The sequence below is a fragment of the Lepidothrix coronata genome, unplaced genomic scaffold, assembly GCF_001604755.1.
Source record: "Lepidothrix coronata isolate B3197 unplaced genomic scaffold, Lepidothrix_coronata-1.0 Scaffold193, whole genome shotgun sequence".
NCBI classification, from domain to species: Eukaryota; Metazoa; Chordata; class Aves; order Passeriformes; family Pipridae; genus Lepidothrix; species Lepidothrix coronata.
The window spans coordinates 990,518-1,005,678 of record NW_016690373.1 but is presented as its reverse complement, the minus strand read 5'-3'; the positions used below and the strand labels follow the sequence as shown (position 1 = coordinate 1,005,678).

Genomic DNA, 15,161 nt, shown 5'->3' with positions numbered 1-15,161 from the left:
CTAACCAACTGATCTAATTTAACATAAGGTCTACCAAAAAGAAAAATTCCTATTTTTATGAGAATTACTGCCTGGAATATATTTAACACTTATGGGAGTAGACATGGTAAGACAGGTTCTTAATGGGAAGGAAGCAGTTCAATGCCTCTTGGTTCCATGGATAGTCTGTGAAATACCCTTATTAAAAGTTGCTGAAAAGGAGTCTTAAATGCTTTGAGCATTCTCTGTAATTTTAATTCTGAACATGGATTTAGATGACAACTCCATGAAATAGATATTCAAACTTACGTGGTGTGAATTTTTAATTCATCAGGTTGTTAGAAAAGGGAATATAACAGGTTTGATTTTTATCCACTTACCAAGCCAATGGTGTAGAACATGATGTTTTAGTGAATTTAGGATCTCGAAATATGCAGATTCTCTTGTGCACAATTATTTTAACTTTTGGAGTACCAGAATCAATTGCAAATACTCTCATAGTTTTTTGAAACTCTTTTAAGAACATAATCAGTAATATTTGCAGGATATGTGCAGCTAAACTGACATTTGTTTTGAAGAGCTGAGCGTCCTGCTCTTATCATGGGACGTTTGTAATTTTAAATCATTTGAACCTCCCTAGTCAAAAAGGATGATGCTGCAAAGACTTCGATAATTAGTTTCTGTGTTTCAAAAAAAAGAAAAATATGCTAGACTCATACTGATCAAAGCTGTTTCAACACCAAGAACATGAATGTTTGTCTTGATCAATTTGAAAGAGATTTCCTAAATTCCCTGGAAAACCATCTATAAAGCATGACTACAGGCACAGTTTTGAACAACAAATTAGATCATGTAAATAGACTTATCCAATTTCAGTACTTAGAGGGCCACTATCCTTAGAATATCTGGGTGCTTCGTGATCTTTAGTGTACTTAAATGGGTCACTAAATTATTAAGACACCAATTAAAAGTATTAGCAATTTATATAGAAAATTGAAGAAAGATGATGTCATTATTTAATTATTCTACTGTGCTTTGCAGGTCCTAAAATGGTAGAATTCCACGGTCAGCAATTTCAGATCAACTCAAAGGATGGAAAGCCACTTTTTACAGTGGATGAAAATGAGGTTGTAATTGGCACAGATAAGCTTCGAGTCACAGGTTTGTAACCATTTAAGAAATGCTCAAATAATACCCATAAGAAAAGCACAATAAAAATGGCATTTTTAAATACATCATTATGTGTGAATACAAGCTCCATTTTTACCTCATTAAGAAACAGAAATATGAAGATATTCTGACCTTTTCCAGTAAATAATCAGTAAGAACTTTTGAAAGCAAAATAATATATATATAAAAATATGTAAATATGTCTGTGTTTATTTTATTTTAAAGCCATTAGTGATTGGAACTGATGCATCTTTTTCTGAATTATTTAATGTTTCCATTGCACACTGTTTGAGGCTGAAAAAATTCTAAGTATTCCAGTCTGAGTTGTAATGAGTTTGATTTAGGAAAACTTTGGGCTCTCTCTGATATTTTTATATGGTTTTATCTTGCAAAGTGAAAGCCACTGTATTTCTGCTATGTGTGTAGCATATATCACAGAATTAAAGAATCAACCAGGTTGGAAAAGACCTCTGAGATCATCGAGTCCAACCCATGACCCAACACCACCCTGTCAACTAGACCATGGCAGTAAGTGCCACATCCAGTCTCTTCTTAAAAACCTCCAGGGACAGTGACTCCACCACCTCCCTGGGCAGCCCATTCCAATGTCTGATCACTCTCTCTGTAAAGAATTTCTTTCTAATGTTTAGCCTAAACCTCTCCTGGCACAGCCTAAGACCATGCCCTCTTGTCCTACTGCTGGTTGCCTGGGAGAAGAGACTGATGCCCACCTGGCTACAACCTCCTTTCAGATAGTTGTAGAGAGTGATGAAATCTCTCCTGAGCCTTCTCTTCTCCAGACTGAACAACCCCAGCTCCCTCAGCCTCTCCTCACAGGACTTGTGCTTGAGTCCCTTCACCAGCCTCGTTGCTTTTCTCTGAACCTGCTCCAGCACCTCAATATCCTTCCTGAACTGAGGGGCCCAGAGCTGGACACAGTACTCCAGGTGTGGCCTCACCAGCACTGAGTACAGGGGAAGAATCACTTCCCTGTACCCATTGGCCACACTGTTCCTGATGCAGGCCAGGATGCCATTGGCCATCTTGGCCACCTAGGCACACTGCTGGCTCATGTTCAGCTTCCTCTTGACTGGAACCCCCAGATCCCTCTCTGCGTGGTCGCTCTTCAGCCACTCTATGGCCAGCCTGTAGCACTGCATGGGGTCGTTGTGGCCAAAGTGCAGGACCCGGCACTTGTTCTTGTTAAAAATCATACCTTTGGATTCAGCCCATTTATCCAGCATGTCCAGGTCCCTCTGCAGAGCCCTCCTACCCTCGAGCAGATTGACACTCCCCCCCGTTTTGGTGTCATCCGCAAATTTGCTGATTGTGGACTCAGTCCTCTTGTCCAGATCATCAGTAAAGATATTAAACAGGACTGGGCCCAACACTGATCCCTGGGGGACACCACTAGTGACCGGCTGCCAACTGGATGCAGCACCGTTCACCACCACTCTCTGGGCCTGGCCCTCCAACCAGTTCCTGACCCAGCAGAGAACTGGGTTCTTCTGTCGAAACCATGGGCTGCCAGCTTTTCCAGGAGTGTGCTATGGGAGACAGTGTCAAAGGCTTTGCTGAAGTCCAGATAGACACATCTATAGGCTTCTCCTCATCCACCAGAGAGGTCACCTGATCATAGAAGGAGATCAGATTGTTCAGACAGGACCTGCCCTTCCTAAACCTGTGTTGGCTGGGTCTGATCCCTTGTCCATCCTGTAGCTATTGCGTGATCACACTTAGGATGATCTGCTCCATAACTTGCCAGGCACCAAGGTCAGGCTGACAGGCCTGTAGTTTCCCAAGTCTCCCTTCCAGCCCTTCTTGTGGGCTGAGAGATAGAGAGCAGCTTGACGAGCTCTTCCGCCAGTTCCATCACCCTAGGATGGATCCCATCTGGTCCCATAGACTTATGAGGATCCAAGTGACTCAGCAGGTCACTAACTTCTTCCTCCTGGATAACAGGGGGGTTATTCAGCTCCCCATTGCTGTCTACCAGCCCAGGAAGCCAGTCGTGCTGAGGACAACCTGTGTTCTTGTTGAAAACTGAGGCAAAGAAGTTGTTATGTACCTCAACTTTATCCTTGTCTTTGGTAACTATGTTCTCCTCCGTGTCCAACAAAGAATGAAGGTTTTCCTTGCCCCTCCTTTTGCTATTGTTGTATTTATAAAAACACTTTTTGTTGTCCTTAACAGAAGTGGCCACATTAAGTTCAAAGGCCAGATTAAGTTCACAGGATGATATTTGTAGTATATTTTAAATGTCATTTGTCAAAAGACAAGTTTGTCTTAGGCTATTTCTGCAAATCACTAAAGTACTCATTTACAAAGTAATACATCAAAGTTATCACATGACAAGCTATTTCCTTTCATATGGCCTGATAAATTCAACCTTCATTTTCTAGGTGTAAGGTTGCATTAAAATGGATCAAGGTGTGATTTCTCTTTAAGCAGAAGAGTCCATCAAAGGAAATATTAAAATTATTCTGTAACTTGTTTTCAAATATATTTTTAATATTTTTACCAGATTGCAACTATCATGTTTGGCTTTTGCTAATTATTGGTCCTCTGAAATCTTGAGGTCTTGATTTTAATGAATAGATTCATATTATTTCACTGTGTAAGACTATAAATATGGCAGTAACTATATGATTAGTGTTTCAAAGCCAAAGTTAAGTTATAATAACTATGTTAATAAATTTTGTTTACGCCTAAGGGTCTCATCTTAGTTTTTTTTACTTTTTAGCCTAATTGAAATTACAACTTTGTTTAACCAGGAAACCATATCAAATAATTATTGTTTGCCCAAGGGGTGCTAAACTTTAATAGAAAAGCATGTTTAACAAAGATATAGAAAACTGCGTAATTGTTAACTGATTTGGAAAAGGTCTATCTCTGCTCAAAGTAAAAATCATTCATACACGAGCTAGAGAATGTATTCTGACTCATCCAATGTGAATCTTTACACTGCATTGATAATTATTAACTTCAGCAGATATTGTAGAAAGACATATTGCCTGTTTCTTTTGTACACTGTAGTACAATTCAAAAGCAAATACATAAAGTCACTGAGGTTATTTCACTGTAAAATTAATATAAGTGAGAGGTGATTCATGCCTACTTTGCTTCAAATTAATTTATTAAAATTGTGATTTAAATGATACTATTAGCATGAAGTTTAAATTATTGTGATTTAAATTGTACTATTAGCATGAAGGATACATTTGTAGTACTTTGCATACTAAGATAATTTTTAAACATTTTAGATAGAGAACAAGATCAGTGTGAAATAAATTTTGAAGAGTTCATATCATAAGAAACAGATGACCCCAGGCTTAAAATACACAAAGTACATTTTGCGGTTTTTTTATGTGCAATATAGTGAACTATTTGATTTTATTTCTCCTTATGTGAATTATGAAAAGTGCAGTAATGATTTGTAAGAAAACCTAACAGTTTTCAACTAAAATATAATCTAGCAGAGAGCAAAGTCTATTATTTATGATATTTCAGGACAAAAGAAAAAGTCTAAGAATAAGCTAATCTAATCCAACAAGAATTGTCATTTTCCTACAGTTTAGTGTGTTTCAACACTATTTCAGTCAGATATTTTCTGGCCCATGGGGTAGAATAAAATAGCAGCAGACTCTCTCTGCTCTAAGAAGAGCATATGCCTGGGAAAAGCCGTAACCAGCAAAGTGCCACAGATACCCCACAGGGTCACTGACAGGTCTTAGACGCTCACGTTCAGATGGCTGAATTGAACCTCCAGTCCACAGCCAATGCATCCTGGAGCATGAAGAGGACACCTAGACCTGCCACATGAAGAGCTCTTGTGCCAACCAAATGTCTGCTGTAGGGTGAGCTTAACAGCTCACTCATCTCCGTGGAATACCGTGGATAGTGGCTGAGTTCACATGCTAAAACATTAGCATCCAGCTGCATGTGAAACACCTTAGGGTATGTGAGACACCTCATGATATCTCTGTATCTACAAGAGATGCTTCCTTTGATCATGACAGCTGAAGGCCAGGCAGGATGTACAAGGGTATTTCAGATGGCAGTAAGTAAATATGATTAGGCAACTAAATTCTTAAATTTAAGTGTATGAAACTGAAGCTCAGCTTAACCCTTCATGACAACTACTGCTACCTGAAAGAGCGCATACTCCAATTGCATCCTCTTTAATATTATTTCAGAAATCGCCTGCATATTTTGCAGACATTGTTGCTACAGAGGTACTGAACATCAGCATTTTGTTCTGGTAGGGTTTTATACATCCAGGTGGCATTGGTGAGAATGAAACCCACTTTATAACAGTTTATTGGCTGGCAAAGAGCTGATTGCTTTATAACTAATGATGTTGTCATGGCAGACTCATAGAAACAGAATTGTTAAGGTTAGAAAAGCCCTCTAAGGTCATAAAGTTCAACCAACCCCTGTGTTCATCACTAAACCATGTCCTTACATCTACACATTTTTTTTTCTTGAAGGAAAGCTGGCAGGGCAGAGGGGATCAATATTTTTAAGGAGAAACATACTATATCACCCTTTCTCCAGTTTACTACTTGTACTTCTGCTTGTTTGACATTTATAAACATTTCCTAAAGTATTGTCTGAGTATTGTCTCTGATTTTCTAGTGCTCTGTTCTATGCAAAGGTTTTCAGTTTACCTAGCTAATGCTGAAGTGCAATGTGAGGATGTGTGTTTGATTTTAACACTTCTGCTCAGAAAGTAAGTTAAGTAGGAGACAATCTGAGGATATGAATAAACATTCTGTAAGACTTTGAGAAGGAAAATTGTCCTTGCTTGATAGGGTGCGTGGGAAGTTAATGAATCTTGCTGGCTTCAGTCCTCTCATTGAGAAAATTAATATCTTGTTCTTGTGTATTTTAGAATTAAATTACATTATATTAATAAGCAGTAGCCTATAAAATAGTAAATATAGTAATATTCATATAATAATTAGTGTTCTTTCTTTACAGTTTAAAAGATAAAGTAGGAAACGAAGACAAGAAATCAATTTAGTGCATTTCAAAATGATATTGCCCTGTGGTTTTTTTTTGTTAGTGTCATACTGTTCAAACTTAAGTTTTTTTCACATAAAGGCAAGGGGTTATTCCTGCTTAGAGTTTATAGCTCTAGAATATGGAAGTAAGCCTTTTTATTCCATCTTACACCACGTCCCCACCCCCTCTCCCCCAGCAGCATTGACACTGATGTTTCCTATTGACTTTCTTCCATTATCCCCTATTTCCATGAAAGTGATACTGTCTCTGTTACCACTTACCTGTCTTTACAGAACCAGAGAATCATAGTATCACGTAGGCTGTAAAAGACCTTTAAGATCAAGTCTAACCATTAACCAGCAATGCCAAGTCCACCACTAAATTGTGTCCCCAAGAGCCACATATACACTTTCAACAGATCAACATATCCCTGCAAAATATCTTAGTTGTACCAAATCAGCATTTTCTGATAAACATTTTTAATTCATTAAGGTGTAGGGTGTTTTTTTCGTCATCTTCAACATGTAAGGTTGCCACATTGTAACACCCACCAGCACAAATACAAGAACAGGAGAATAATTGACTGTGTCCATCAAGACATTAGGTTTTATCATGCAGAATAATCTTAATGTTAATGAAGAAGGCTTAAAGCTCTGTCTGAATTAATGAATTTTGAATTTTCCAGTATTATATTCATGGCAGTTAGTAGTTTACAGAAAGGTTAATCTATTTAAATTGATGAGGAGGATATCAACAGCTGAGTAAAATTTAAATACAAGTTTAGTAAATCAATGCTTCCTCAAAGTGGTGGAGTGATTTAATGTGGTAATTCTCATGTCTTGTGTACTTCTCTTCCATCCAAGCTAAGGAGATTTCATTCTTTCATGCTTCCTTAGGACATGCTAAGAATTTTCCCCTAGCCCTCATGAAGTGACAGTCTTCCTCTCAATTGTCTCAGCAATGTATTAATTTTTAATGTTTTTTCTTGATTTCACTTCTTTTCCTTTTGCTATGTTCTCTGTAGTTGCCTCAAGCAATTTTTTCTTTTTCCCTTTATGCTACATTAAATACAATCTAATACCACATCTATACTATCTACACCGTACTTTCATCCATTGTCATTCTCTGTCTAAATAGAGTCTAAATCCCTAACTTAGGGTTTCTACAGCCCAGAATTCTTTCTAGAGGGTAACAGCATCCTATTCTAACTGACAGAGCAGCCAAACAAGCCACCTTGTATAACATCCTAACTATTAAAATATATTAGTATTATAATATTATTATAATAAAATTATAATAATATCTTAAAATATGTTGCCTTGCTACATATTCACCTGAAAAGTGCTCAGATATGTGAATCCTCAAAGCCGGAGATCACTCAGCCTAAGGAAGTCCACTCCCATTTTTGATGAGTATCTTCACAATGCTTTTTGTTTGAGCCATCTCTTTTGCTGAGGGGCTTTTGTACTATTTCAGCGAGTTCCCTGATCCTGGTGAAGCTTAGGTGGGAGATGGTCACTGAGCTGGTGATACTACAATAATGCTAATAAGCAGGAGAGCAGAAATGGATGTTCTTGGATTCAGGTCCAATGGGGAAGCTCCTGGTAAGGTTGGGTGCCCACTGTTTCTTCCTCATTGGGATGAAACCACTCTTATTTCAAGAGGTAAACTGTCTGATCCCAAAATCATTACCATTTTGCGTGCATAAATACCATTTTATATTCAGCAAGTCTCCCTATAAATAGAGGTAAATCTTTGATGAAGCTATATGCCAGAATTTTTGATATGCATAGAATAGTCTAAAAATAAATATGATAATTTAGGACTGTAATATTTGCAAAGATTTTTTGGGATTTAAATTATCTCTATTGACTGTAATGGAAGTTACATTGTACAAATCTTATTATTTTGTTGTCCCAAGTAATTTAAAATTTCTCTACCTTCAGACTTTTTAGATTTCATTTTAAGAATTTAATGTACATTTACATTACCTGTGTATTGTGTTGTTCCAATCAATACTGTAATGGTAATAATATAGCTATATTTTATTGTCTTATAATTCTTAATATGTGTTTTCTTATCTGAATATCTCATATCAAGGTGACCATATCAAAACCGTTCTTTTTTTTTTTCATTCTGTTACATTATAGTATTTTTCTTTTTTTTTTTTTTGCAGGGCCTGAAGGAGCACTTTTTGAACACTCTGTAGAAACACCACTTGTAAAAGCAGAGGCTTTTAAACAGCTTAGGTAAGAATTTATAGTAAAAACATAAATCTAACAAGTAAATATTATTTGCTATAGATATTCACATTTTTTGAACATATGATTTCCAACACAGAATTACTAATAACTTCTTTTCTGTTTTGTGTGACAAGTTACTGTTTTGAAGGAAAATTATATATTGCTCTGTGATTTGGAAATATATTATGAATTATTTATTGCTGATGGTAAATATTTAAAACTCTGTGGAAAGATTTTCTGTAAACTTCTGTTTTTCAGTTTTGAAACACTGAAATACAACTTTTTCTACTATGTTACAATATGAGTTGCTTGTCTGCAGCAGGTCATTGACCTGTTATTAGTCCAGATTTTTAGAAACTAGTGTCAATCTGAGAAAGCAGACTCAAAAGAAAAATTTGGAAATGTGCAAAGCTCTCTATGACTAAAGAGCAGTTTGGGCTGAGAAAATCATTATGAAGTACCTCATATGATTCAGAGCTCCTTAATTGTGGGATAGCATTTCTTTGTGCATTATTCTATGTAATTTTGAGTATCCCAAATTAGTTTATAATATGCTGGTTATGATGAGGTAATAAACTCAAATTATATTCTCTTCATGAACATGTTATCTGTCATTTTATAAGCCAGTTCAAAGAAAGATTTGAAATGAAAGAGGATTTCCTTAACAATTATATTTCTGTCCTTTCATACCTTGGCAGTTTGTTACTTTCTATTATAATTTCTCTTCTTAGTTTTCTTCTTCAATAGAGATAATTAGCAGAGAGTAGTGGAAGATGATTAAAGCTATCAAAAACGCTGTATCTTGCTGATTGCCAATCCATTGGGAATGGCAAATGAGAGGGAGACTATTAAGATACTTATTTTTATTTTCTCTTTTATATTTAAGATTTATTTGTGGTGAGATACCTTGTGCTTGCATTTGAAGACAGTATGAGCTCAAGACAGTTTTCTTTTTACATGTTGATGTCCACTTCCAAAAATGTGTTTCTTCTGTTATGGTAGAACTTCGATGTGAAAGACTTTGATCACTGTGTAGAGTTCTGCATTGTAAGTGTTCGTTGTCTAGTTTTGTAGGGATTAGATTCATTATGTTGTAAATTTGTCATTTTCTGTGATTATCTCAATTTTAGTAGAGTAGGAAATGGACTTTTATGATTGCAAAGTCAAGAGGCTCTCCCTAAATTTTAATTGGCTACATATCCACTATTTTCTGTGGTTGTTCAAATGCATCATCAATTAACATTCAAATAGGCTTAAAGCTAGTAGTTTTATTCTACATCTGTTGTGCTATGTTACATTTTAAGTTCTTATCTGCACTTTGTTTAATAAGTTACACTGTTTCAGGCTGCATACAACTATTGTTATTATAATTTTTCCACCTGTTTTTGAAATAGGATAACATTTAAATTTTAAAAATGAGCTTAATTCAAAGTGTTCATAAATTTTTCCTGCATGGGTGAGTTTACCTCATGGCTTATCTCTTTACTGATTTTTACCATGTCAGCTATAAACACCTTTTAATCTAGAATGGTGCTATGTGTTAGCAGAGCTCAAATGTAATACTTAAAATCCTATTCAGTTCTGTCTTCAATTAACTTAAAATAGTGGGAAGTATAGATTCTTTCAGAATTGACAGAAGTTACTTTTAATTACTGTGATGGCATTTGACATGAATCTAAAGCTGCTAAACACCTGTGCTAGAAACTGAATTAGCCTAAGAAAACTGAGTATTAGAGTATGTAGCTGTGCAATGTATACACCACTCACTCGTGTCATCACAGAGTAATAGAATCATAGAATAATTTGGGTTGGAAGGGACCTTAAAGATCATCTAGTTCCAACCCCCCTGCCATGGACATGTCCCATGAAACAGGTTGCTCAAAGCCCCATCCAACCTGTCCTTCAACACTTCCAGAGGTAGGGCATCCACAACTTCTTTAGGCAGCCTGTTCCAGTGCCTCACCACCCTCACAGTAAAGAATTTCTTCCCAATGTCTAATCTAAATCTTTCCTCCTTGTTTTATCACTAATTGCTCTTGTAAAATGTCCCTCTCCTGTCTCTTATCCTGGCAGCCCTTCACCCAGAGAAGTTCAGAATGCCTCCATCCTTTATTCATTTTTTTTCTGTCATAATCAGGGTCAAGTTTGAAAGCAGAGATGGCAATAATCTCATTTTTTCATGGAGGGCTTCTGGGAAGGATTAAGAAGCAAATTCACTGGTCTGCAGTGCAGATGCTAAGTTAAGATGTAGGCAGAGAAGACCAATTTGTAAAGCTCAAGCTGGAAAAAGGTTACTTTCAAGGGTAATCTTAAATGTCAGTGTAAACAAAATTCATGGATTCTGTTTGAAGGAGCTCAGATAAGTTTACCAATGAATGGCTATTTTGTAATTCTTCATAAATATTCTGTTTCATTCTACACTGTTAAATACAGGAACCTACCTACCTACTGAAAAGCACTTCAATATGAAAATTTAAAATGTGATTTTAAGTATTACTTTTTTGTTTTAAATTTAAATATGCTTCCTTTCCAGATTAACGTAGTGAATACCAAGTTGTAGGTAATATAACGTATTTTCTCACCTCAAGCCTTATCTCTACACTTTTACTTTCTTCTGCTATTTTCCCTCTGTTTTTCTTTTGGTAGTTGTGCTGTGCTGTGTGAATATGATATACTGGATGAATGTGGTATAAAGTGCCATGGTATGAAGCATTAAATGTAGGGAATACTGTTTCAAGAAAACCTACTAAAATGCAGTTTTATGTTTCAGGGAGCTGACTGTAAAGCTGTTAATGCTCATAACTTTTCAGCTCATGTCATATGAACGGAGGCCACATTCATTCTCTGTCATTCAGATTTAGAGCAGGATTTCAAACAAAGCTGACACAAATGGCCTCTGAATTACACATTCTGCTGGTTTTCTTGTCCAAATGCTGAATTTCAAGATAGACTGCTATCCTGGAAACAGAGATAAGTGTGTTAGAACATATCTTTTTATAGCTAAGTAATGGAGACAGAGCAATACAATTATACTGTGGTCAGTAACTGTCTTTTCTTTTGTAATTTGAAGGGAACATATAGGGTCCTTTTCAGTCTAATAGATTGAATTTATGACTCACTCGTAAAGAAAAGGAGACGTGCTTGCACTTACTTCCAACTGGTAGGAAGAATTATAACGACAAAATCTACATTTCAAGATTGAAGCTTTCCTAAGTTTAAAATAACATTGCCTACTTTTTAATTCCTTTAATGAACTTCTATCTAAATAAGATACATCGTTTTCATTTACAAAATTTGTTAAGACTTTAGGACCTAGTGGAGACCTAAAAACAGGGTCTTGCATGTAATAAGTGTCCGACAAACATCTCAATGGCATGTTTATAGTCAACAGCAAGATTTGAATATATCCAGGAAATATCCTTCCCAGATGAACACCACTGAGGAGGCACCTTGTTGAAACTAGCCCATTTTAACAGGTGAGAACAGAAATAGATCTGGACTTCTATCTGCAGGAGTGCTTCTTTGGCCACAAGCACCCGTCTGCTGGGTCACATCCCCTCCCTTTGACAGAATCTGACCCTCTGTATGGTCTTGGAACCACAGGAGAGCAAACAAGAGGAAGCACATGTTATTCTTGTGTTTAGGGCACTCAGCAAGGAATAGGAAGAGACCAGGGAGTTTCAGTTTTGATATAAAAAATAATCCTGACAAAAGAACCAGATGAACGTCCTGACCATGAGATTATCCCTGTGTAGTTGCTCTGTGTCTTGCCAGATGACTTGGTTGTGCAAAGGCTGACATTCACCACAGAGGTTGCTGAAATCCAGCTTTTTATTCCTGCCAAGCTGTTTTGTAGTCTGGCAAATAGAGGTAAGAGGTACAGGTTTCATTCCCCTCAAGATGAAGAGGGAATTGAACTGATGTTTCAGAGTTCCTTGCTGAATAGCAAAATCAATAGGTTTATGTAATATGTAATATATGGCATTATACGTATAATATCTATTATATATATTGTGTATTATTTAAAATACTATATAAAAAGTGTTGCCTCTTCCATGGCTCTTCATAAAAATGGCCACAGCCCTTGTACTTTGGTGTGTATTTGCCATCTTGAAAACTTGCATCAATCAGGTCTCCTGGGGCTTCACTAGAATTTATTTAGCTGCCACCTATAATTGGATCACAGCAAAGTTTTAATGGAAACAAGTATCTTGCTTCCAAAAGACTGAATTCAAACAGAATGAGAGAAGCTCATGTTCAGACACGTATCTTATGACATAAAATGTAGATGGGAAATCTATAACAGCAACTCATGGAACTAGATGACGTAGACAGAGAAATTTCTAACAATTCCCTAAAAGCCATCTTCTCCCCAGGTTCTGTGTCAGGTACTGGAAGTAGCCTTTTCTGATATTATCCGGAGTTTCACGCTAGCACACATATCCTTTTATATCCCTTGTTATCGTATAACAATCTCTGTGAAAACTGATGTCTAAGTTTAGACATTTTTCCGTTCTGATTCTAACATATCTTTCTGATAATTTACAGGAACTTAGAATATTATTTAGCCTATTATTCTGTTCCTCCTAAATTTTGTATCCTTGAATAACACAGAGCTCATACATAGTTTTGTCATTTTGATACTGTTTGCTTCTTGTGGTTTTCTGAAGGAAAGCAGTGGATGAGCAAAACCCTTTAAATAGCGAAAAAGTATTTCTGAACTGAGCATTTTCCTTTCCCAAACCTATGGAGGTGTGCTTACAAATATGACAAATATGACATTTTTCCATTTATTAACTAACTGTATACTATGCATAATAAATGCAATACTTAGGAAAGAGTACTATCTTTGTTCTCATATTTGCCATTTGTGGCTATCTGACAGCCAGCAACTGTGCCTTCTGAGCACAAATCTTTTGGGAAACCACTTTTAGTTTTGTCAGTTTGTTGTACTCTGCCAGCCCTTCAACTGAGGGTTTACATCCAAATTCAAAATTATCTACATCATTCCACTATTCTGGATTTTGAAAAGCACTGTAGCAGGAATGATATCACCATTACAGAGCAAAAACTTTTGTCAGGGTATGATTATAAATATACATATGTTACCAGAATATGGTTATATTTAATGTCTTATGGGTATATACTGAAAATATTTCAATATTCCCCTGGGAAACAGATGTATTCTAAACAAATGTATAATACTGGCATTAACTAAAACTTAAAATATGTAATTTAAGAAGCATTGCTTCATATTGAAGTGAAATACCTATGTTCAGTACTTAAAAGCATAAAAATATGTATTCATGGGCTTGTGACTAACATGTTATAGAATATTGATAAATTGAGGGCAGAATGTTACATCTTCTAGGTATTTGTTTAGGGTAAATTATTGTACTGATGGTAGAGCTCTCCCTATCTATGTATTCATAATTAATATATACCCTCTAATTTTTACTTCTGTTCTATGGCATCCAATAACTCCACTTAATGGAGTTCTGGCTTCTACTTCCCCCTGATTCTTTCTGAGGGTTTTCTTTTATCCTTTCCGTTCCCCATTGATAATATGATTTCTTTTTGCACTTGAAGTATTTGCTACTGTTAAACTGTGTAATAAGACAGATAGAAAGCTGAAAACTGAAGTTGTGGAGTTTTATTGCTGTATGAGTAAGACTTATGAAGGAAATCTAGAAAGAGATGTATAGAAGTCAACCAGGGTAAAAGCATTTGCTAAATAATTGCTTAATCATATTTGTAATACTAATGCTTACATGTTAATTGCCTAAAAATACCATCTAACTAATTGAAGTACAGTCATTTTTATTTGCATTCATTATGAAAATTAAAAGCCCAGTCATTCAGGAGATAATGAATTACATAACAGAAAGTAAGACTACAGTTATGATTCAGTGTTTGCAAGGCACCTCTGCTGCCTGACTAGTCAGATATTGGTACTGCAATGTAATTTTATGAGCCCTGGCATTAATTTGCTAGATATAAATTTGCGTTCATATGTTTTACTGCACTCAAGTTAACTAAGAACACCATCAAGTACTTCTTTTGGAAGCTTTAAAGAATTTCTTTCCATTCACTTGATGGACTCAAATGTGTAAAAAGGCATAGTTTAGAAGGATCAGATGATACAGGACATCATGTTTATCACCTTTCAGAAGCATTTCTGACTTGAATATTTGAAAAAACTCTATCAGCTAAGGCTTGTGTACTACATCACATCTGGTCGTCTTTTAAGCAGTGATTTTACCTGTAAATATTAATCCTGAAGTGAAAAGAATTTTCCAGGCACAGTCTGTTTTCTCTGTCTTGTCCTACAAGCATTTTGTGTGCACTCATATTCTTGCAAAATCATGTTCATTGCAACTTAGATTACAAACTATAGTGCTTCGCCTACAGGGCATAAGGTATCATTTTATGTATGGACAATATGGACAAATAGGTCATAAGAGATAGATTTACTTTGCTGATTAGATCATCCTGCCTTCTGTAATTCTGAGTCTGCAAAGGGCCTCTGTCCTGCTGTCATGGAAGATGTTTATCTCCTGAAGTAGGAAGGACCTTTGGTGACCACTGGAAACAGACTCATGTCTCTGAGTGAGCCTGTTTCCACATAGATGCATTGGCAGTCAGAGCCGCTCTCCTAAGAACCTACATGTTTCCTGTTTCAAAGGACTGCTGGCCTCTGGAACCAGTGATAGAGATAGATAGATAGATAGATAGATAGATAGATAGATAGATAGATAGATA

The 15,161-nt window shown here is 36.2% G+C and overlaps 1 protein-coding gene across 4 annotated transcripts in view; it reads left to right on the top strand.

Annotated features, from left to right (window-relative positions):
- SGCG (sarcoglycan gamma) overlaps nt 1-15,161 on the top strand; it is a 110,322-nt gene that overhangs the window by 80,156 nt on the left and 15,005 nt on the right. For all 4 annotated transcript variants that reach the window (XM_017831591.1, XM_017831589.1, XM_017831592.1 and 1 more), the window contains 2 exons: nt 1,021-1,140; nt 8,333-8,405. In XM_017831591.1, the coding sequence (XP_017687080.1) occupies nt 1,021-1,140; nt 8,333-8,405 (193 nt within the window). The remainder of the gene's footprint in view (nt 1-1,020; nt 1,141-8,332; nt 8,406-15,161) is intronic.